The sequence below is a fragment of the Carassius auratus genome, chromosome 50, assembly GCF_003368295.1.
Source record: "Carassius auratus strain Wakin chromosome 50, ASM336829v1, whole genome shotgun sequence".
Lineage (NCBI taxonomy): Eukaryota > Metazoa > Chordata > Actinopteri > Cypriniformes > Cyprinidae > Carassius > Carassius auratus.
In genome coordinates, this window is record NC_039292.1 from 19,023,047 (window position 1) to 19,048,437 (window position 25,391).

At 35.2% G+C, this 25,391-nt stretch overlaps 1 protein-coding gene across 3 annotated transcripts in view; it reads right to left on the reverse strand.

The window, feature by feature from the left end:
* The window catches only part of LOC113067251 (transcription factor Maf-like), a 70,276-nt gene that overhangs the window by 36,027 nt on the left and 8,858 nt on the right, over nucleotides 1–25,391 (reverse strand). Inside the window, exons 2-3 of one of the 3 annotated variants that reach the window (XM_026239590.1) lie at nucleotides 24,330–24,397; nucleotides 18,026–18,284 (exon numbers count right to left, since the gene is read on the reverse strand). In XM_026239590.1, the coding sequence (XP_026095375.1) occupies nucleotides 24,370–24,397 (28 nt within the window). In that variant the 3' untranslated portion in view covers nucleotides 18,026–18,284; nucleotides 24,330–24,369. Of the gene's footprint in view, nucleotides 1–18,025; nucleotides 18,285–19,989; nucleotides 20,009–24,329; nucleotides 24,398–25,391 lie in introns of those variants that run through there. The other 2 variants (XM_026239592.1, XM_026239589.1) reach the window with 2 other exon arrangements.

The following is a 25,391-nucleotide window of genomic DNA, read 5'->3' on the forward strand; positions in this document are numbered from 1 at the left end:
AGATGTAAAAATCATTTTAAAAGTGATTCCATGATATCGTACCTTAATCAACACGTCTTCATCTTTATAGTTATGATGTGGACATCTCTTTCCCTATAGATTATAATTAAATATACACCAGTTAAAATTTGAATATGCTATAGTTATCTTCCTTGCTGTGAACGGGCATTTAAAATGTAACTTGCTGAAATTATTTTCCTTTTTGGCTGATCCTACAATGCGACAGTGTCACTGGACAAATAAATCCAAGATGATATAATTCTGGCTTTAGCTTAGCAGCATGCTAATGTCAAATTCGGTTTGATTGTCCTGTGCTCTGTTTGTACATGATGAGCCAGCAAAGCAACTGAATGAGAATGCTAACGGTTAGCTTTCTCCCAGTGTTATAGACCACCTTGAGCGAGGAAGCTTAGAGTATTTGGGAACACCTATTGTGTGTGTCTAAACATTTGGATTAGAGCAAGCATTGGGATATTGTATTCCTGCAGAGCGAAACACCGATACTCGGCTTACGCTTTAAAGCAGTCCCTGTTCGATACAGGAACATAGCGGAGAGGAAACACACTCGTCTAAAGGAACACCTGCATGAGAATGACGACTGATGTCTCATAACATCCTGAGAAAAGACCGTGTATGGATTAAAACATCGATCAGGCTCAACGAGCACCACGGCCGCTCCGATCAGCCTGATCTCAGGTGTAGATGTTTCTCAGTCACGTGTGCTTCACTAAATCTCAGCGGTAGATTCAGGTCAGTTCAGGTGGAGGACGTGCACGAATACATAACGCAGCGCTGAGTGTGTGAACACACGGGCAGGAGTGTATTCCTCCAGAGACCTGCAGTGTGTTATCTTAACAAAGGGACTCAGCTCTCTATAAATTACCCTTCCTCCGCTCGCGCTAATTAGAGACGAGCGGCATGAACCGGAGCTAAAGCCGAGGTGTTGGTAATTACACACACTATCCGCTCAGTGTTTGTTGGCCTCTAGAAATATGCACATTATGCAGACTCCAGATGTACTCAGAGGAGTATTTTATTGCTCAATGGTTGCTCTTTCAAAGCTCTGGAGATGTGATTGTTTCATCTGCATTTAAAGAGACAGTTAACCCAAGAATCTGTTTTCATGACTAAATGAGACGAAGACAAGGTCACGCCAACACAAACTGCAGTGACTGTATCAATGTGTCGAAAACATAGCACTGTCGAAAATAGACGAGACTAAAATGTATTAAAAAAAAAAAATGTGTTTGCCAAATGTCAAGAGTTTCAATGCCCCTTTTTTTGTCTGCTCACCCTTTATGCCCAGTTACTTACTTTATCCTCACACTCTGTGTGACATTTCCAAGTAATTCCTTAGTAGATATAAAAAACAAACACAATTAATGTGCAAATCTGAGACATTGTTGTGATCTCTTCTGAAATGATCAAGAGGACACACAAGGTCTATTTTTCTGGCAAAACCCTAAGCTGAGCACTTCCATTTGTTCTCGGTTTAATCTCAGAGTCTATAAGAAGCATTTGTGATCTTCTTTGCTATGGGTTAGATTTCACTCACTCACACACATCATCTAATATCGCCGGTGTGTTTGTCTTCTGTGGTGGCGGTGTTCAATCTTCTTAAGAAATAAATGCTAAAGAGAAAACAAGCCGCAGCTATCTGTGAGCTCAAGATATGACTGTTCTCTAGTCTAATACTCTTCTGTAAACCCAGCACAATCAAAGCGCTCAAGTCCTCCTGCAGATATTAGACGATTGCTGGACTGTGATCGTTCCACTGACTCCACCATCACACACGGACACCATCTTTGTGTTCAGCACACTCCAAAACATAGTCTGAACCCTCAGTGTCCCGTCTGAGGATTCAACTGAAGCTTCCACTTCAGAAAAACAAAAGCCAAGAGAAAAAGTAAAAATACAGGATGCCAATTTCACACTAAGCACCTATCTACCTACCATCTATCTATCTATTACATCACTGCCTGATTAATACCTGCCATATAGAAATATTAATAGTAAATTTAATATTCCGATCTTTTAATTGCTGGTTTAAGAGTGATTAGCGCTCTTGAGTGATATTAAGTCACTTGTCCAGCTTCATTACCTCTCAAAGTCCACGAGCACACAGTGGGGTTCTTTCGTTCCCACAGGTTTAATTATGAGAGATGAATTATAGAAATATGATAAAGAACAGTAAAGAAGAGCAGATGTTTTGTCCATATTGACGGAGTCCACAGATGTCTACAGCAGCTGTGTTAACAGTGATCTTCTCACTAACATCAACATCAGGCAGTTACTACACTATTTTTATTTATTTTTTGACTCTGTCATCCATTATGTCTAAAACAACATACACATGTACATAAAAACTCAGATTTACCAACATGCATTTGTGTTGGGTACAGAAACAAGCCACCCAATGTAGTTTTATGTCATGGGAACAGTATGTAATAATAGAAGAAGAAAAAAATAAAATTGGAGTACATTTTACAAGAAAACACCATTTACTGTTTTTCTACTTAAAAATAAAATAATAATAATAATAATAATGATAATAATTCAACATGTTACTTGCCGTTTCATTTTCTGAGAGAACATTTTCTACATTTTTTAAATTATACAATTATTTTACTAATATATATATATATATATATATATATATATATATAGATATATATATATTAGTAAAATAATTGCATAATTAAACAAAAATGTAGAAACAATTTAATTTATTTTTTTCTATTGTTACATACTGTTCCCATGACACAAAACTACATTGGGTGACTTGTTTCTGTACCCAACACAAATGCATGTAGTTATATTTGAGTAATATATATATATATATATATAGACACAGACACACACACACACATACACTTTTATATATAATTTATGTATATAAATATATTAAGTATAATTAAAAAAAAGTGTATAATTCAAAAAAGTTCATAAAGATAAAAGAACTGCAGTAAAACAAAGAAAAAAGGCAGCTGGATTCATACTAATGTTAATTATATATTATTTTATATTACACATTATTTCTATAGTTTATCATTCAAACAAGATTATAGTTATGCAAAAGCATGATAAAAGAACTGCAGTAAAATACTTCACGTTCATAATTTGATGTGTTATACTTGCTGTTTCTTTATAACTGAATCTATGAAATTTGTATAAACATGAAATTTACTAACTAAAATTGTTTCTACACCTGTTTTTTTTCAGTTATTCTTCAATGATAAAGGCAAATGTATTAAATAACCATGTGCGAACGCATTAGTCTTTATTTTTTTCTCTCTCTCTTCAGACTGCAGCACAGTATATACGCCATCATATATCACGCTGTAACTATTGTGACCAGCATTGGACACTTCATGAGCCGCAAACAGCAAGCGATTGAAGAGCTCAGTCGACCCACGGTGCAAACAAACAGGCTAATGTGTCTAAATGCTAAATGACGCGGGTGCGATCTGCCATGTGTACAGCGAGTGACCGGCGGCAGGAACGGTGCTTTAAACAAACAGCAGACCGTCAGAGAGCTGCCTAAATATGGTATTTACCAGAATCTGTGCTAACTTGTGAATCCAGTCACGGCTAAAGGCCCATTTTAGACCCTTCAGCCGAGACGATAAACCCCAAACACACACACACACAGGAAGAGACGAGACAGCGAGGAAATGTGGGATACGGGATGGAGAAGTGTAGAGTCTCTCTCTTTGGCACGGCATGAATATTTAATGCTGTGGGAGTGAGAGAGACGTCTGTGTGATGAGGAAGGTCAGTTCAGAGCAGCGAGCGGAAGTGGCTCTGGCCACACGGGTGAGCAGATGACAGGGTGTTATTCGTGAGAGGACTGTCTCTTACGGTCCGGTGCTGAAGGGGTTAATGAAGGCAGTCATCACAGCAGGGGTGCACTTGATTTGAGCATCTACATACCTGCCGAACGGGAATTTATAGAAATGAGATTGTGTTGCGATCAAATCGAGGCTTTCGCTAATAGATGAAGATCCCTGAGGTCAGTCTCCTGAGCTTTGAAGAAGAAACACTTACAAAAAACAAAAAACAAAAAAAAACACCCAATACAAAAATAAAGAAAAATTCATGAGATCTACTATAACTATAAAATATAAACCTATAAAATATACCATTACAAATGGTTTCCCTTTGTGAAAAATAAAGAACACCATATTATATTTTTTAAAACAGAAATAATCTACTTTTAAAAATATATTGCATGTGAAGGTAATGTTTTCTAAGACTAAATTGATGTACATAAATAAAAATGTATTATAGTTCCATTTATATTTAATGAAATTAACTGAAAGAATGTAATTTACATCTTTATATTTAATTTCATAATTACTTCTATAAACAAGCATTCATGGTAAGCTAAAAACTAGCTTAATTTCTACTGAAACTATGATCAAGAGCTTTAGTATATTAGTCAACATCAAAATAAGTTAACATCTTTAACGTATGACAAACAATTAAATTAATTTTAGAGTACAATTTTTTTTTTACATTAAAGCGCACTTTTTATGCACTTTATTTATCATTATCTGCAAGTACAGATTTTTTCAATATATATTTTTATTTGAATTATCACTCAGTGGGTTATTTAACCATGTATCGCCGTCTTTGAAAGGCTTTTGTCTGTCAAACACATTAAAATGAACATATTCATGCTATTTCTTATTTAAATGTTATGCAGGCATCCCCAAACGTTTATTCCCAGTGTGTGTGTGTGTGTGTGTGTGTGTGTGTGTGTGTGTGTAACCCCGGTGTTTCATGAGCTTATTTTAAACACAGACAGCCGCTGCAGAGAGGACAGTTTCATAACTATAACTCTCTCACCACAGATTACTCTGTCACCATTAGGAAATACACATTTTCTTTTATCACTACATCTACTGCTCTAAACCCTAGTGAGCTGCCTAGATAGACAGCATTTAAAGGCACACAAAAGGTCGGCTGCAACATTCACAGCTACCTTGCTAAATTTCTAAGACAGCATCATATGATACCTTCATGGAGCTAGCTTAGCAGAATGCTAACACAAACATCTACAGGAATCAATATTGAGGTCCACTTATATATGATGTTCCAGTTAGTGTCGCTTTGACCACCAAAGTTTGTTTTTAAAACATACATACTTCCAAACTTAAGTGTGCTTTGGGTTTTAGAGGATAGCAGCATTTGCTAGCAGAGCTAAACAATCACAGAAAGTTCTTTCTGCGCCCTTCAGATATTTTCTTCCTTTTGTTTGTTTGACAACTACTTCAGTTTCTCGTCCACCTTCATCACGCCATTCGTCCTGTGCCAAACCCCCTCAAAAGCGACGCTGAAATTTCAGGAAGGAAAATGCCATAGCATAGATGTGATTTATTACAAAGAGGTGTCCGTGTTTGATTAAAAGTGATATTCGCCATCTGTTGAGGGAGTGCACTTGCTTTACCCCGAAACAATTACAGTAAAAGCTCTAAAGGAAAGTCCATTTCCCATGTTTCCAGGGATCAAACTCCCTCACCGCCGTTTCAGAGTCCCTCGGCGCGTTCGGCATCCACTCACACACACACACACACACACACACACTCGTATACTCATATAGTACTCACTCTTGATGCTCTTGTCTCTTGTGAGCCAAAGTGCTCTTCAGTTGCACGGTGCAGTAGATATACACACACCTATAGATTACATATGACACTCACTTGTGCTGAGTATAGTGAACAATGCGGATGACAGTACAGTATTATCCCAGAACAAGGTCAAAGAGTCCTCGTCTTTCCTTGTGTTTAATCTGAAATGAATATTCATGTGCATGATAATCAATCACCAGTGTGAGAGGTTAATGAGATACTACACCCCAAAATGAAAATTTAGTCATTAAAGGGATAGTTCACCCAAAAATCAAAATGATGTCATTAATAACTCACCCTCATGTCGTTCCAAACCAGTAAGACACAGTTTAAGATATTTTAGATTTAGTCCGAGAGCTCAGTCCCTCCATTGAAGCTGTGTGTACGGTATACTGTCCGTGTCCAGAAAGGTAAGAAAAACATCATCAAAGTAGTCCATGTGACATCAGAGGGTCAGTTAGAATTTTTTGAGGCAGTTTGTGATGTCTGGTTCACAAACAAATCATTCAATGTAACTGGATCACTTTGAAACAGTTCACCAAATCGAACTGAATCGTTTTAAACGGTTTGCGTCTCTAATACGCATTAATACACAAATGACTTAAGCTGTTAACTTTTTTAATGTGGCTAACACTCCCTCTGAGTTCAAACAAACCAATATCCTGGAGTAATTCATGTACTCAAACAGTACACTGACTGAACTGATGTGATGAACACCGAGCCGAGCCAGATAACGAATGAAAGACTGACTCATTCACGAGTGAAGAACCGGTTGCATTGGTTTTCGGATCACCAGTAGTTCTTTCGATTCAATAAACCGGTTGAAGAAAACAGTTCACCGGTTCTTTTGCGCTCGACGTAATGGCGTCATTGGCGATGATTGCCATTGATTGCAAGCCTTCGGTTTACCAGCGCTCATAACATTAGCACAGAATCAGTTCAGAATCAATCACCAAAAGAATCAGCTGGTTTAGACGCTCTGTGTGTCGGTCTGCTTCACGCTGAATCAAACATGCGCAGTATCATCAGCTCCTCGGTTCACCAATCGGACGCGTCTGACAGAAACGGTTCTTGACTCGTGAACGAGTCAATGTTTTGTTCATTATCTGGCTCGGCTCGGTGTTCATCTTCAGTTCTCTCTTCACAGCAGTTCAGTCAGTGTACTGTTTGAGTAAATGAATTACTCCGGGATATTGGTTTGTTTGAACTCAGAGGGAGTGTTAGCCACATTAAAAAAAGGTAACAGCTCAAGTCATTTGTGGATTAATGCGTATTGGAGACGCAAACCGTTTAAAACGATTCAGTTCGATTTAGTGAACTGGTTCAAAAAGATCCGGTTACATCGAATGATTTGTTCACGAACCGGTTATGACAAACTGCTTAGAAATTTTTTTAACTGACCCTCTGATGTCACATGGACTGCTTTGACGATGTTTTTCTCACCTTTCTGGACATGGACAGTATACCGTACACACAGCATCAATGGAGGGACTGAGAGCTCTTGGACTAAATCTAAAATATCTTAAACTCTGTTCTGAAGATAAACGGAGGACTTACTGGTTTGGAACAACATGAGGGTGAGTTATTAATGACATCATTTAGATTTAAATCACTTACCCCCAAGTTGTTCCAAAACTGTAAAAGCTTTTTTCGTCCTCAGACGCAATCTAAGATATTTTGGATGAAAACTGGGAGGCTTGTGACTGTCCCATAGACTGCCAAAAAAATAACAGTGTTAAGGTCCAGAAAACTATGAAAAGCATCGTCAGAATAGTTAATCTGCCATCAGTGGTTCAACCGTAATGTTATGAAGCGATGTAAATAATTTTTTTACGCGAATAAAATAAAAATAATGACGTTATTCAACAATTCCTTTATAAACAGTCTCCTCTGTGTCTCTCCATATCAGCGTATGCTGCGTATGCTCTTCTGTGTCAGCCGTGCCACAAGGAAGCGCTGTTTCTATGTGTATGTATGCATTGATTTGAAAGAAAACAGGGCATCCTTGTGGATTGGCTGATATATTTAAGGAGAATCCCTTTAACACCCCTTTCAAAACAGTACTGTGGTGGTGCCAAGGTTTTAGATGGTAATACCATGGTACTTTGATAAATCCTTTCCTTAAACGTTTTTTGTTGGATGTTTGTGTAACCTTTTTTTAAATGTTATAATGTCTGCAAAATTACGAAATTGAATGTTTCCTTAATGTTCTTTAAAACCATTTTTATTTAAGTAAAAAATGCACGCTTTGAACATTCAGAGAACATGCAAAATAAAATTTTATAACTTTTAGCAAAACATCTTTAGAACATTTGTTAGCTCGGTTACCATGGTGTGTGTGCAAAAAGTATGGTATTAACGTGGTACATATCCCCTTACACCTCTAAAACATGTGGTACCAATGGTATTACCATGGTACTTGTCCTAAAAACATTGTGTTATGTGTTACTGTATTATATTATCATGATACTGTAATTAAAAACTATATAATACCATGGTAAATGACAGTAAAGCCACAACAATAGCCGACTGCTTTGCTAGTTTTCATAAAATCTAAATAAAATTAGGAAATGGCTGATCTGATGAATATGCAAATATTTATTGATTAATATGCAAATGTGTATCGATCCGATCTTTCATGGGACGAGTCAAGTTATTATTGAATGTCTGAATATGAGGATAGCTGGAAATTCGCAGAGTTTGCATATTTAAAATTGTGTGTGTGTGTGTTGTCTGGGGCCCTCACTCAGCTCAGTCAGGCCCTCTGAGTTGTCCCCTACTATTGCCTGAACAGAAAAAGGCAGGGTAAGCTAATCGGGCTCTGTATTAATGCCAACACCGCCCCACGTATACACTTACACACTTAATGTCAGCATTTTGGCTCTTTCTAACATGTCTCAGGTTTCTAAAGGTGTTTACGCAGGCAATTTTATGCTTAACCTAACTTAAGGCTTTACTTGTGAAAGTATCACATCAAACTTTTTACAACATTTTAATATTAGTTCATTGAAATTTATTTAAAGAAAAACAATAAAATAATAATAATGAATAATTAATTTTTAAAACATCATGTGACAGCTTTCTCCCAGTCTCTTCTATATAAAATCACTCATGATTTCTATGCTAACAGTACAGATTAGTTGCTATCATACAGAATATGCTCATAAGCAGGGACTGATATTGTTAAGACAACATAATTCATTCCTCTAATTTCACATCCAAAGCCTTGTCACATCCACTTTGCACGAAAACAAAAATATCCATCCGGACTTATTGCGGAAATAACGGCATCAGCGTTCCCTAAATGATTCTGTTCACGAGGACGCCGAAGCAGACAAATCCCAGCAGTGCTGCCTTAGCAAGTCATGTGATTGTAAATGATGCTTGTTATACCTGCTATATGCAGATGAGATGTTAATTTAATTCAGAGGTTTAATTAGAATCTGTGCGAGATACTCAGAGCTGATTTACTGATGGAGAGCTTGTTTAAACAGACGGCTAATCTGATAACACTTGTAGTTTCTGTAGCCATTTGTTCAGTGTGAATCTCTGTGGAGCTCTTCTACATGCTGATATTAAAACACGGCATTGACTGGAACTGCAGTTAGAGACTGACGGTTAAAGATGAAATAAAGCGAATATCACAAGTGAGACATAGTGAACAAATCAAGACTTTGACTCTTCTATCTGCTGAGGAAGGACCATATTTGGCTCCTCTGGAGTTTCAGAGGAGATCTCAACTATTGCACAAAAGGCTTGTGCAAGAATAGCCTAAATTAAAAATTAAATTAAATTTATGCATTTAGCAGACACTTTTATCCAAAGTGACTTACAGTGCATTCAGGCTACCAATTTTTACCTATCATGTGTTCCCGGGGAATCGAACCCACAATCTTGCGCTTGATACCGCAACGCTCTACCAATTGAGCTACAGGAACACAGCTACAGGCCTACACCTAAATCCGTCCCTAAACCTACCCATCACTGGGGTCTAGAAAAATCGTACAAAATTGAGTGAGATTGAACGAAAAAATACTAATTAGCCACCTCGTAAAATACGTACGAATTGGTTGTGAGATAGCATTGGTATTTACAGTATAAAAATCATTATGCCTATGGAGAGTCCCCATAAACCACCAATATCAACATCAATGTGTGTGTGTGTGTGCATGTGTGTGTGTAAGTGTGCGTGTGTGTGTGTGTGTGTGCGTGCGAGTATGTGTGTGTGTGCACGCTCGCGTGTGTGTGCGCATCCATATACTCTGGGAATTTTAGGAGAAACAGTTGAGACAAAGTTGGAACTCAAATGAAACTTAACTGTGAATGCCATTAAGTCAATGAAGATATGAAAGAGCAATACCATTTTCCTCTGGGAATTAATCATACTCTTTCTGGGTGTGTGTGAGTTTGTGTGTGTTTAAGGAGAGCGGGCAAGCAGAATTTCCCAGTTTTCCTCATCATAATTTACACAAGTGTCACAGTCAAAGGCCTATAGATGCGCGCACACACACACACACACACACACACACAAACACACACACACACACAGAAGCAGAGCCCACAGTCAGTGTTAGGAACTCATAATTCATCATATTTAAATTAAAGCTCTTCTTCTGCACTTGTGTACGTCTCTCTGCGAGCAAACACTTCTATAGTCTTTGGATGCAGATCATCATCTTTATTCAGTGTGGATATATATCATATATTTGTGTGCCGCGGATCGAGGTGAAGCTCACAGTTTATGCAGTTGTTTATTTGAAAACACACATGCACTATTTTTGTTTTACCTCTTCCTATATTTCTCCGACTTCTTTTCCCTTCTTTGTAGAGCTAGAGGAAAGCATGTTTTGAACATATACTATGGGATTCAGACTTCATTTGTTAAAAAAATATTTTTGTTAGACAAACATTGTGATACAAAGATTAATGTTTTGTTTTTCTCCTTCGCACTAAACTACAGCTGTGTATCAAGTGTCAAAACTGATCATCTGTCTGTTCATACTAAAGCAAGATTTCTCTCAGGTCTCTCCTCGTAACGTTAAACTCCAGCGAGAGCTCCTTCAATTTCACGTCACAGTTTCACTCACAGCGTTTTTCTCCCGTTTAACTCCATCGCTTAAGTGCGTCTGCAAGGCGACACAATTAATTGTGTTTCTATTTTGTGCAGTTAATTTCACACTGTTAAGCGGCGTGTAAAAACACATGAATGAGCGAGTAATTACACAAGTGAAACCTCAGAGACAAATGTACAAGTAACACTGATACCAGACACGCAGGGCTCGCAGATAAAAGAGGATTTGCACTCGCTCGTGTCACACTCTGAATTACCAGAAACTGTGCAAAAGGAGGAAATAATTGACCTCTGAATCATCAACAGAGTAATAAAGCACTGCGGTTCAAGACAACACACACAAACTTGAGGAATATTTCAGCTGAAAATCTGTCATCATTTACTCACCCTCACGTTCTTCAGTGAAAGACAAGATTGGAAATTTAGCAGCTTTTAAAATCATGTGTACTTTCAAAATATTAATGTCAATAACACCAGATGCAGATGTCATAACACACTATGATGCACAAATGAGATTTAAGAGCCGCGGAAAGATAATTTATAGAGAATAAGTTCATTTTGATCTTTTCAACTCTTCCCTTGTGGAAAAGTTCACTTTAGCACACTTATATATATATTCTAAGTTGTAATAAAATAAAAGAATAAAACATAGGTTCAGTCTTTCCACTTTAAAATGTATTATTTTTTACATTTACTAGCAATTTGTGAGTGACAATTGCTTCACCACCTATATACTTATTTAGTTTCACAGATTTAATTTATTATTTCATTCATTTAATTTAGATTTATTTATCCAGTGTAGTGTGAACTGAAAATTGCTTAACCACCTATTTAATTATTCACTGATTGATTGATTTATATTTTTATTTTTTTCTGTGGAACTGAATGCAATGTTTTTAGTTACTAAATTGCATGTTATGTACAATTGAATGAAAATATATCATAGTTAAATGTAACTGACTACATTTTAGAGCGTTTTTTAATTTTATTTTATTTTGACCAGTTTACACCTGTTATGTGTAATTCGATAATCCTTTTGACTTTCAAATATGGTTATGGTCCATTTGTACTGAAACTCACATTTTTAATCTAAGTTAGTCAATACATCCAAATATGTGTACTTCTTCAAAAAAAGACAAAATATCACTAAAACCTAATAAAAGTAATTCAAGTAAAAAATTTAAATCTGACATTGCTATAGAGTGCAATATTTAAAAGTGTACTTAACTGTGTTTAGAAAAAAAAACTTTGCCATGAAAGCGAATTCTACACTTATGTGGCATTCTATTTGAGTTATATTAAATTAGACTCTGCAAATACAGTGTTTTTTTTAAGTATACTTATATTTGAAGTACATCACAAGAAGATTGAACACAATTAAGCACACTTCTTTGTCACGAGGGATTAAGCTGTTTTGGGTTTCAATCAGGTGACTAGAAATATAACACACAATTCATACAGAGCACTTATGATATTGTTGTAGTGCTATTTTGTCATTTTTCTTGTCTTGCAGCTGTGGTCACTATATGAACTGTCACATGGAAAAGAGCAGCATGAACATTCTGCAAAACATCTCATTTTGTGTTCCACGGAACATTACAGTGAATTAATGATCCTCATCAACAAATCTTTAAAACCCTTTAAAATATGAATCGGATATGTGCATGAGATGTGCACAAACAATAAACATTCATAAGAATACGTATGTCTACTGAAAGGAACGACTCAAAAAGTGGGAATTATAAATTGCGCAACTCACTGGTGAAGCAATTATAAAGCCAAACCTGATAAAAGAGACATCAGACACCAGATAAGAAAGACAATCAGTGTTTAAGCGCGACAGGGGAAAAATGACCTCGTCCTCTTCAGAGAGGAAATGCAGGTCTGTTATTGGCAAACGTCCACCACTGAAGAACTGGCCAACGGTCAAACACACAGCCAAGGGTCACTCCGCTACACTTTACACACACAACTGTCTCTAGAACAGAACCAAATCTGACTAAATCACCCCTGCGGGCGTGAAAATGTTCAAAATGATTCATAGATACTGAATTGAATTGAATTAAATAATGCTGTTTTAAAGCAAGTAATCATTTCAAACAAGACGTCTATGGTGTGTCCGTAAAGAGAAAGCGGTAACACTTTATAATAACTGCATGCTATTAATCATTAGTTAAGCATTAGGAAACAGTTAATTCATCATTTATAAAGCATTAATAGACATTTATAAGCAGTTTATAAATACAGATATAAATGCTTTATACCTGATTTAAAAGCATATCTCTAATGTATTTAATAATTGTTTTTTCATTCTTTATTAATGATCAGTTTATCATTTCTAAATTAAGTATAGCATTATTTACACACCAGTTATTAAGGAGTTGTCAGTGGTTCATAAGATCACTTAGAAATTGTAAATAAATGATTAATAAACTATTTAAATGTGCATTCATACACCTTTTTATTCAGACATATAGTAATAGTTACTTATAGTGTTAATAAATGGTTTATTAACATGTATTTTTACTGTAATTCAGGGTTAATTCAGGTAGTTATAAAACATACTATAGTTGTTAGTTAACTATTTTTGTGAGCTCATCTAAAGTGAGGACTATTTATGCCTTGGAAAGCTTTTACAAATGAGATTTAAAGGCTGTTAATCTTTCTATGTTCTGTATCACTGTGTTGTGTTTGTTTTCCGTTTTTTGTTTAGAAGATAACTGAGCCTTTAAATATCCTTTATAAATGCTTTACAAAGCATAACTAGTCCTCACTTTAGATGAGCTCACATAAATAGTTAACTGACCACTACTAAATGCTTTATAACTACCTGAATTTACTACATTTATTGTGATCTTATGAATCACTGGCAACTCCTTAATAACTGGTTTGTAAATAATGCTATACTTCATTGAGAAATGATAAATTGATCATTAATAAAGTATGGGAATACAATTATTAAACACATTATAGATATGCTTTTAAATAAACCATTTATATCTGTATTTATAAACTGCTTTTTACTGTCTATTAATGCTTTATAAATTATGAATTATCTGTTTACTAATGCTTAATTAATGATTAATAGTGTGCAGTTATTATAAGTGTTACCGAGAAAGCTGTGGTGTAAAGCCAGATTGAGCAGCTCACTGAAATATTCCTGTGAGTGTGAGGGTATATTTGGTAGATCTCCTGTGTGCTATAATAAGACCGTGTGTGTGTGTGTGTGTGTGTGTGTGTGTGTGTGTGTGAGAGAGAAAGAAAGGACACAGGGAACACACTCTCTGTTTGTTTAACCAGCACAGTATGTTCACACTGTGTGCCAACTTTATGTGCTCATCCTCTCTCTCTCCTACACACACACACACACTATAATTATTCCCTCACACACTCTTACACAATCTGTCCTTCTCAAAGGCTGTGCGAGGAGGTATTTGGACACTTAAGTCACAGGTCAAAACTGCATTAGATCATATCAAAGCAAATATGAGCGGCAAACAAATGCTGTCTTTGAATTAACTCGACTCATATGACTAATTCATTATCATAGCATGATATACTGTATAGAAACACACACACTCACAATAAAAGCCTTTACTTTTTATCAATTTAATGCATCCTTACCGAATAACAAAAATATACATATTCATTAAGGAGACACAAAATCACATTAAAGTCTAGATGATAAAATCAGAGGTATTTATGCTAGTCTAAGTATTTATTCAATGTATTAATGTCTTGCTTACAGCAGTGTAATACTGGCACTCTGCTATAATTAAACCCAGCATCCAGTGTGGGTATTTTTACATAAATCTCTATTATAGGCACCATATTGTTTTCCCTGTTTGGTTTTCTCAGTGGTCGAGCGGATGAGGAGGGTGTTTTTTATAGTCGCTGTAATCTCATCCCAGGATATGGATTCAGATTATCACAGACACGGCTAATCTAACACACAGAGATCATTCAGACTGACCAGAGCAGCACAGAAACACACACACACACACACACACACACACACACACTGCATGTAAACCCAGAGGAAGAAGTTATTGTTCAGAGGATTTAATGGAGATTTCATTTAGGTGTCGACTTTGTCTTGGATACTCCACCCCACACACACTTTTTTTTTTCTTTTATGAGAAGAAAAATATATTAGTGGGTGCTAAGGGTTTCTGGTTTTCCTCGCCCAATTTGAAGTGGCATTACGTAAACTTTAACTGATATGAAATAAAATATTTAGACAAATAAGCTTAAATTAAAGTTTAATTAAAAATTTTAAATAAATGCGTATTTCATCAACTAAATGAAAAGTTCTCATTTTCAGTAAGCTGATAAACAGAAATAAAAAAGCTAAACTATATAAATATATTTAAAATGAATAAAAATGACAAAATTCGTAAAAAGAGTAAAAACAAATGACAAAGTAAAAAAATACAAACTAAAAAATTAAAAGTTTAAAATGAAAGTTTAGTTAACATTTTCTTTCAAAATTATAATTTTCTCATTTTCAGTTAGTTTGTGTACTAAAATAGCTAACTAAAAAATAAATTTCAAAACAAGAACAAATAAAAATGACACACACACACACACACACACACAAACAAACTGAAAAAGCAAAAAAAAAAAAAAAAAAAAAAAAACATCCTGATGATACGTATCTTTTATCTTCCTTTTTCCTACACTAGGTAAAAAATTAAATAAAAAAAGGGCTCAGAAAAAAATCACAACACAAATAAACAAATGCTCAAATCATGTGAATGTCTAATACTCTGCCAGCATGATCAATCCAGTGATGTTTCCTTCATTACATGACATGATGATCACTGACGCTCTTATTCAAACAGAAACGAGCGAGCTTTGATGACTGTTGCGGTGATAATAACGGATCTGAGCTTGGCAGACACTCGTTGCTTTATTTGGCCTATTTAGGATGTCTGATTTGGACAGAAAGTGATGAGCGCAGTGGAAATGATGCATGTGTGAGTACAAAAGCCAAAAGCCGTCAAAAGCTTTTCCTTCCTCTGTTTGACATTTTCAAGTGGGTGGCACTTGAGGTTAGAGACACAGCGTGGAACAAAACACACCCTATAAACACAGCTTCTGACACACACACACACACACACACACTCGCTCTCCGTGTGTCTGCAGTGTTTAATCATTAGATTACACCTGTCACTCATTCTAGCCTCCAACACTAATATTACACTGTTTCCTGCTTTTATGTTACACATAACAATAAATAAACACAAACATACATATATAGATAATAAAAATTAAATTCATACATACAATGACCTTAATACACCTGCCATATTATGATCTTGTTTTTAATTTCTCTCTCTAAGTGTGTGTGTGTGTGTGTGTGTGTGTGTTCAATCATTTAACTGCTTCACTGTTTATTGAGATTTGAAAATTAAAAAAAAAATTGATGAACCCTGCAGCTGAATTAAATAAATACATACAAAATAAATATATTTCAAACTATATAATTTGACCTTTTACAACATGACAAAAGAACAGCATTTATTTGAAATATAATTTCGAATAAATTAAGTTTTAATTAAGTAAACTTAATTACATTAATGAATTAAAGTAATTAATATTTCCTTTGCAAAAAAATAACATCAACTATAATAATTTTGACTTTAAAATTATTGTATTAATAAATTTTTTGTAAATAATGACTAAGACTATCTTTTTTTACTTTGTTTTACCACACGTATTTACTGAATTTACACATTTAAAAATGTAATTAAATTGACGAATTAATGAATGAAATTACATTTATTTCCTTTATGAAAATGTAAAAAAACTAAAATTACACTAAAAGATTGCACAAAAATAATGACTAAATGCATTATTACATTTTACTTCATGGTAACACCACATTTATTTAACTGCTTCAGTGCTTATTAATAAAAAAAAAACATTTAAATGTCAAATAAATCATGATTATCATATAATTATCATATAATTATCATTATTATATCACCTATTATATTATATCATTATTATATGACCCTTCTATGACAACTACAATGTGTCATCACTTTTACTTGATGGTTAAATCACACACACACACACACACACACACATATATATTTTTTTCAAAATGATTTGTATGATTACTTTTCTAAGCAAAGGAGACAGTAAAATTATTGGTAAACCACAAACACATAAAAAAAGTACACACAAAAAAAAAAAAAAAACAGTAACACCTAGGCAACACCCTGGAAACCACGCACACCCCTCTACAGCATCACAGCATCGAGCGTTGCACAGGAAGAACAACATTTTTCCTTCAGAAAATGGAAAGAATCTAGTTATCTTTGGCAGGCAAGAGAAAAACCAGTGTGGACCAGTGCTGATTATGTACGGCAGTGTGTGTGTGTGTGTGTGTGTGTGTGTGTGTGCGAGGGTAATACACCACTGCATTCTGATTGATGTGGAAGTGCTTCCTCTATGCAGATAAGCCTGCTGCAGAATCCTCATATTAATGTGAAATTATTCTAATTGCTGCAGAGCCCATGATGTTCCTCCCCTCCATTCCCATCAGCCACAGCCTCGCTATCCTCACACACACACACACACACGCCTCTTCCATTGTGCAGGTCTCTGTCTGTCTCAGGTAGAGAGCAGAAGGTCTTGCGCATCACATCACACCAGAGACCGTGGACTCAAAACACATCCTCCTCTTTCAACATGATCAAAGTTACCATCAAATCCAAACAGCTCTTCCTTTTTAATTACTTGCAAAAGATATTTAGATGTTCTTCTAAAGAGTAATGTATATATATATATATTTATTATATATAACAAATATATAATTAAGAAACTTAAACTTGAATAATAACAATGACTTTTTTATACATAGATTAGTCTTGAACGATACGATTAATCGTGACTAATCACATCCGATCTCAAGTTTTTGTTTACATAATATATCTGTGTGTACTTTTATTATGTATATATAAATACACACACATACAGTAAATATTTGGGAATTATTTACATGTATATATTTATATTCATAATTTATATTATATATAAATAAATTTAATATATAAACAACCCATTTTTCTTAAATATATATATATATACATACACATGCATGAGTGTGTATTTATATATACATATATAATAAATATACACAGTATACACACACATATTATGTAAACAAAAACTTTTATTTTGGATGTGATTAATCCTGATTAGTCGATGCCCAGAACTGATGTAAATGAATTCATACACACACACACACACACACACACACACACACACGATCAAAATCAAACATTTAAACAAGAAAGAAAGAAAAACAAAACAACACATACAGCAGCATGAACAAACCTCTTTACACATCAACATGATCACTACAGTTAAAATACATCTGATCTCGATCCGTTTAATTCAGTCCTATACATGTGTAACACAAGCCCTTTTTGAGCCGAAAGCGGAGTCTTGCTTTCTTTCTCTCTTTCTTTCTTTCTTTCTTTCATTCTTTCTTTCTCTCTGAGCTCCCGATCGAGCAGATGTTCTGTGTTTTCCTCAGTTTTGGTCTTGTCCCGTCTACCGCAGCGCTGAGGGTGAAGGAGAGGGGAGTTTAGTTTTGTGTCTTTTCTCGTTGTGGCATCCTCCTGTAAACTGTTCTTCACTTACTTTCTGACACAGCATACAGTGGATACGCTAACACTTATCTCAAAGCCTAATGTTTAAAATAATAACTCTATGTTGTAAATAAAACAGATTACTGGTGTGTTTTCCAAGAGAATATTATTTCAGTTTTGGGTAACACTTTATTTTAAGGTGGTCTTGTTACATTTGTTTCATATTCTTACTATTATAATAACAATTAATTATGCATGATTAGACGCAAGTAACCCTTAGACAAACCCTAATCCTAACCATATAGTATTTAATTAATATTACTCAGTACTTCAATGTATAAATACACTGTAACACGGACTCCTTAAAATAAAGTGTCACCTCATCGAAATATCATGTTTAATTCAACACGCTACTTGTCATTTCTTTATAGTTATTTGTGAAATTTACTAGCAATCGGTTTTTAAAAAGTCCCAACTAAAATAAATGTTTTCAGACACTTAATTTAATTTTAATTGTTATTAAATAAAAAAAATGTATACTTAAAATGTATATTATTTAAAGCTGTTAGCTGAACTTCAGTGTGCAAGTGCATCTTTATACCTAATTTCGTAATTACTTGTACGGTCAATAAAATATGGTTAAAGTACAGTCAAATGTGACAATGATAAACTATAATATACTTTACTTTTGCATATGTATTTACATATATTTGTAATGACAGATTGGAATTTTATACATTTAAAATATATTACATTAAAACGCAACACTGAATAACACACTATATTTAGATTATAATCAGGTACTTTACATGTGCTTTAGTATTAAAATAAGTGTACTTCTTTAAAACACCATAAAAGATTATTAAAACATGATTTAAATGAGCTTGAAAGTAAATCTTTCAACTTGACGTTATTACAAAGTGCACTTTTTAAAAGTCTACTTAAGTGTGTTAAACAGTCATGAAACTGGCTCTTTAAGTGGTGTTTTATTTCATTAATATTGTTATTTATAGTATTTTAATTAATATTATGCTACAGTTTAATATGCTTTTAAGATTTGAAGTACACTATAAAGTGCGCATTCAATACAATTAAGCACACTTTTTCTTCCCCCACAAATGTAAAACACATTTTAACGCTGTTCTGAAACGAAACCAACACAATTATTGTTGCCTCCTAAGATACTTAAACAACATTGCTTGTATCAGAGATGGCAATCCCAGAATGCACTGCATGGCCGACGAGATTAAGAAAACAGTTGACTATAAATGTATTCTTATTTCTTTAAATACTATGAAGTAACACTAAAAACAGTTCAATCTAATTCCAAAATGGAGTATTTCTCTCAGTATTGGTGTTAGCATTGTTGCTAACGTGTCTCAGGTGACTTGATTAGCATGCTGCCTACTGAGATAACAGACAGCGAGGCATCTGCTAGGGCACTAGGTTTAGGAGCAGAGCTAGTGAGTAGTGTGCACTTCGCTGTTGTTTTCCCTCACATTTCCTGATGATAATGACGTGTGAAATTCAGGAGGCTGATGCCAGGCTGAGTGTAATTTAGCTGCTGCGTGTGATCTGTGGTGCATTATGGGAGTTGGCTCCACCTCCAGTGGCCTGACGATAGACAGGAGCCGGAGCGGAAGCAGCAGTTTTAGGTCAGTCAGGACGTCCAGCTGTGTTGAAGAAGACTCTTTCTGCTAATAAGGCAAGAGCGACAGTAAACTCAGGCTTCTGTGAGAGTGCAACTGCAACAAGCCTTTAAAATACTTGTAAAACCTTTTAAACAGGGGTTTTAAAACATTCACAAGCCCCTCGCTCCCCTTAACAGCTCTGTTGCACTTCCTGCCGTTAACATTTAAACGAGCTCCTCCAGCGGCCTCTGAGCCGGGACGGACACTGGCTTCCTTACAGTAAGTGATACTCATCATGTGGACAGATCTGGGGGGATTTTTCACTTAAGTGCATTAGAATACATTCGGAAAACGTGCATTTAACAAACTATTTAAAAACTCCAATTATATTTCAATATATTCATAACCAGAGTGTAAAACCTGGTGTATTTTTGTCAGTTTTCCACAGCATTAATATCAACATAGACTTTTGTGTCATTTGTTATTTGAAAGTGTTTTTGAAAATGATTATGAACGGAAAATCAATTCTGAATCAAATCAAACTGAATTAAGACCGAATTTCATCATGATCAGATTTCTTGATTCATTACACTGATTTAATAATGATCTAAATAAATAAATAATCACTATCCTATAATATAAATATCAGTATTTTATACCAACAACAAATTATTATTATTTATATATTTGTTTTTAATATACACTTAGTTCCTATAAATATTTAAACAATTTTATTTTGATATTTTCTGTTTTCATTCTCATTTTAGTTTAAGATTTAATTTGTGGTTTTGTAATTTTTTTTTTTTTTTTTTTTTTTTGTAAAATGTTTTGTAAAATGTTGTTTAATTTTATTAATTTAAAACTTTTATATATTTTCTTTCATTTTAGTTTATATTTTGTTATATGTTATTATTTTATTTATTCTGTTTCAAGTAATAGTATTTATGCATTAACATTTAATTCAATTTTTTTGACTAATGGTTTTGGTTTTAGATTTAGTAATGGTAATAACCCCTTCAAATGAACCCCTTTATGAATTTTATGACGATAAAGGGTTAAATTTATGTTCTGCATTTCCTAAAATGTCAGCTTATTACTTTGATAAGCTTAATTTGTCATTTACATAAATCGATGTTAAATTATAAAATGTTCACATGCTTTTGCTGTTTTGTTCATAATTTACACTATATAAATACTGTATAAACAAAAATACACAGCAGGCGTGATATTGGTCAAGAAATGCACGTGTGTTCAGAAACCTGCTCTAATGGCCAAGCAGCCCCTGCCTCAGCCCTGTTATTTCCTTATTTATTTATTTCTGATAGTTCCTGCAGAGCTCGCAAAATTAATGTCAGCCGGCAGAAAATAGACATCGAAAGCTAAAATTCAGCACTTTCTGCCCACAGAAGTTATTTGTCAAGCTAACAAGGAGGCGAGGAGGCTTCCTGTTCCTGCGCCGCGGCCCTGAGAAAATATATGCCATCGAATCTGCAGCTTTGGGTACGGCGAGGAATAAACGAATAAAAGCACGGGATCGGTGGAGAAATGGAGAGAGGGTTATGAATGCCACGTCCGTCACAGACACATTCATCCTTAGCCTTTTCGCAAAACTGACCAGAGAACAGACAGAGTCTGAAGAGACTGTAAAACATGTGTTATACAACCCCTTAAATAATACAGTTATATACTGTAATTAAAGATGCGAGCAGCTCTGAAAGACCCCTTGCACCCAGTGGGCAATATGCATTAAAAATGGTAAATATAGGAGGAATATCTCCAAGTCATTTATATGTGCCAAACTTCCTGCTGCCAGCTGGTGGCGCTATGACTAACTGAATATTGGCGTGTAGATGTCGAAGTATCTCGAAGGCATGTAGAAGTGTGGTGCAGAATGAACAGTATGTTTGAAGTAGTCTATATCATGACATATTCTGTTGCCAACAGGTGGCGCTATAAATTATAACTGAATACTGGCATTAGATGTTTTCATGCCACGACTCTCATCGAACATGTGAGGTTTGGGACAGATCGGACATTGTATTGTATGCCTGAGTTATAGCAACTTCCTGTATCATGGTCGAAATATCAAAAAATTGTCACGGACACGTCCTTCAGCGAAAACTCAAGATCTTCGCAATTTTGCAACGCAAAGGCCTTCTGATTACACAAACCAAATTTGAAGATGATTAAACCTGTAGGAGTAGTTTGTTAAAGTACGAGGCACGAAAACGGAAAAACTGCAGAAAAATCGTCATGAAATTTAAATTGGCCGTCTATTCCCTCGGGATACCGAAAATGTGCCGCTTGTCTGATACGAGACGCACGTTTATTTCGTTTTTTTAATCATTACGTGAGATTACAGATAAGAAGGTTCAAATCAGTTACAAGTCTTGGTTAAAACCAGATTTGTGCCTAGTTCGTAGAAATGTAATATTTGCATTCATGTTCCACACATTTCTGGAAACTTTTTTATTAATCTGAATACAGGTTTTTATTTAACGAGTCTAAATATGTTGTGTGGTGTAATCAAGTAAAAAAATACAGCAGTACAGAAAATAATTGTGTGCATATTATTATTATTTTTGTTGTTAAGTATTATTATTATTTTTTTTTATAAAAGTATTTTTTAATCATAAAATTACCTTTTCTTAGGGTTATTCCATTGAACATCCTGAAACAAGCTTCTTATGTCATAAAAACCTTAAATTAACTGAGATTTTTTGAGGTTTGAGGCACTATGTGTATTTTTAAGTATGAATTTTAAAGGAAAGACCAAGGGCAAAAAAAAAAAATAAATGAATAAAATAACAAATGCCAGCTGAAGGAGAGAGAGAGAGAGAGAGAGAGAGAGAGAGAGAGAGAGGGGATGTACGCTACAGGAAGTATTAAGCGCTTTGATCAAAGAAAACCTACAATATCAACACTAATAATCTCATAAGTATAAAGTCAATGATACAAGAGATGGTTAAACGTCCTGTCAAACATCCTGAAACCCACAGCACAGTCTCCAGTTACTGGTTTCTGTATTTTCTGGATGTTTATTAATGTTAACGGAGCACGTGGCGGGACGTGAAGCGAGCCGTAGGTCAGCGGGGATGAGAGCGGGCACCACAGAGCCCTCTCTCCTTGAGTCTGGAGTATTTTTAACCACACGGGTTGAGCCGGTGTCTTCAGGAGGTGCTGCTAAATATAACTCATTTCCTTACTGGATATGGTTACATTCAACATACAAACACACACACACACACTTACACAGCGGACGGTACTGAGACAGAGAATGAATTCGTGTGGGTGCTCACATAAATCATTTCAAACAACAAGTAACAAAAACAAAACCTTGATCCACAATCGCCAAAACACAACAACATGTTACAAAAGAAAGTGTCTCCATACTCAAATACGACAAACATGGCGTGCACTTCCTGTGCCCTGATTGTGACCTCAACTTTGTGTTTCATTACACCGGAAATGTGTGGTTGAATGCTGGCGAATCAACGCAGAACATCGATACCATCCTATCAGGTTCACTCTCAGCTAACTAGAACACGCACCACACACTTACGGCTGTATTAAGTCTTACAGACAGCATACAAATGGTTTTCATAGTAAACTTACTGTAACTTAACTTAATAAACACAGTTTGTCAGGTTTTACTATATTATGGAGGAATATGGCGACCCATACTCAGCATTCGTGCTCTACATTTAACCCAATCAAAGTGCACACACACAGAGCAGTGAACACACACACACACACACACACACACACACACACCTGGAGCAATTAAATGTATGCATTTAGCAGACGCTTTTATCCAAAATGACTTATTCAGGCTAACAGTTTTCACCTAAAATGTGTTCCTGGGGAATCGAACCCACAACCTTGTGCTGCTAATATGCAATGCTCTACCACTAAGCCACAGGAACACTTTTATGCATTATGCATGCCTTCTAGCCATTTGTTAGTAAGTCCACTTGTGATTAGTTACTAATCACACTGCATTCACTCTACAGAATAAATGCTATAAATACACGATATATGAGAGTATGAATCGAACCTCGGTTATGATACACATCATAATATATGATTCATAATCAAGCATGGAAATACTCATAATTGAAGTGATAATTAAATATACATATAAAAATGTATGTATTATGTATAGTGATTTAAATGTTTCTAAAATGCATTTTAATTCACTCAATCTCATTTTAAATAATGCTTTGTTCGGTTTCTGAACCGCAGAAAATCTTTTTGACCCACGGTGAAGTCTAAAAACCATTTATTTTCATACAGAAAAAAAAGTCTGCTGTGATTAAATATTCATAAATAAGGATTATAATAATTTCATCTGCGCAGAATAAAAAAAAAAAAACTCTGCTCTTACCTCAGACTGCAGGGGCAAAGGGCAGGGGTCAGAGGTCGTATCACAGGTGTAGAAACTTTCGTGATGTCCTTCCATGATGAACAATATGAGCAAAAGACAGAAAGATAGAGAAAGAGAGAGAAAAAGGGATTAATACCATACCATCAAATAATCATGACAAATCTATTTATCAGATACAATTAAATATAAATATAAATTAAATATAGGCTAGTTTCTAGTCTGAAACAACATAGGTGTATATTTCAAAATACTATTCAAACAATTACAGAACGGATGTATAGACAGATATTATACATAAAACATACCACACATAAATAAAAAACACTATGAAAGTAATTAATATGCAAATTGCGATGTAACTAACACTCATGCACTCTCACGTGTAGTGCTTCTGTTAAACAAAGTTAAGGTGAGGCCATATTAGCACTACATATCCCTTACAGAGCACCACTGCCACTAAAAAAGCCTGTTAAATCAGTTCAGGTCACAGAGCCATTCATTGTGTTCTGTGATCAGGCTCACACACACACACACACACACACACACACACACCACAGCAGCCCATGGCAGTAAATATCAACTAAAACATTAGAGAGCAAACTCTAGTCTGGCACAATCTCCACCTCATGATGTGAACGACGCTTAAAAGAAATAGCTCACCCCAAACCTGCCACGTTCGTGATACACTTGAGATCTCCTTCGATGACGTGCGTCTGAAGTGCACTCGAAACAATAACAGAAGCTGCACGCGCTTCATCGAATGTGTGTATCGCCAAACGCGCTTGCTTTGAAAACACCTTTTTTCTTGTGTGGAAAACACAACATTAGATCTTCATTTGCGTTACAATAATATGGGGGTTGAACGACAAGGGAGTGAAAATTATTAATAAAATATCCGTATGCTTTTCAATCCGGGCTCATTGGAAACACGTGACCATGACGACAATAAAACATAACGATTACGTTGCTTCTGGCAAGTTTCTTTCACATCGAAATGTCCAGTAAGTGGTGCTTATGAAGCGTTTAAAACGTGAATGTGGAGACGTTTTTATCACGCTGGGT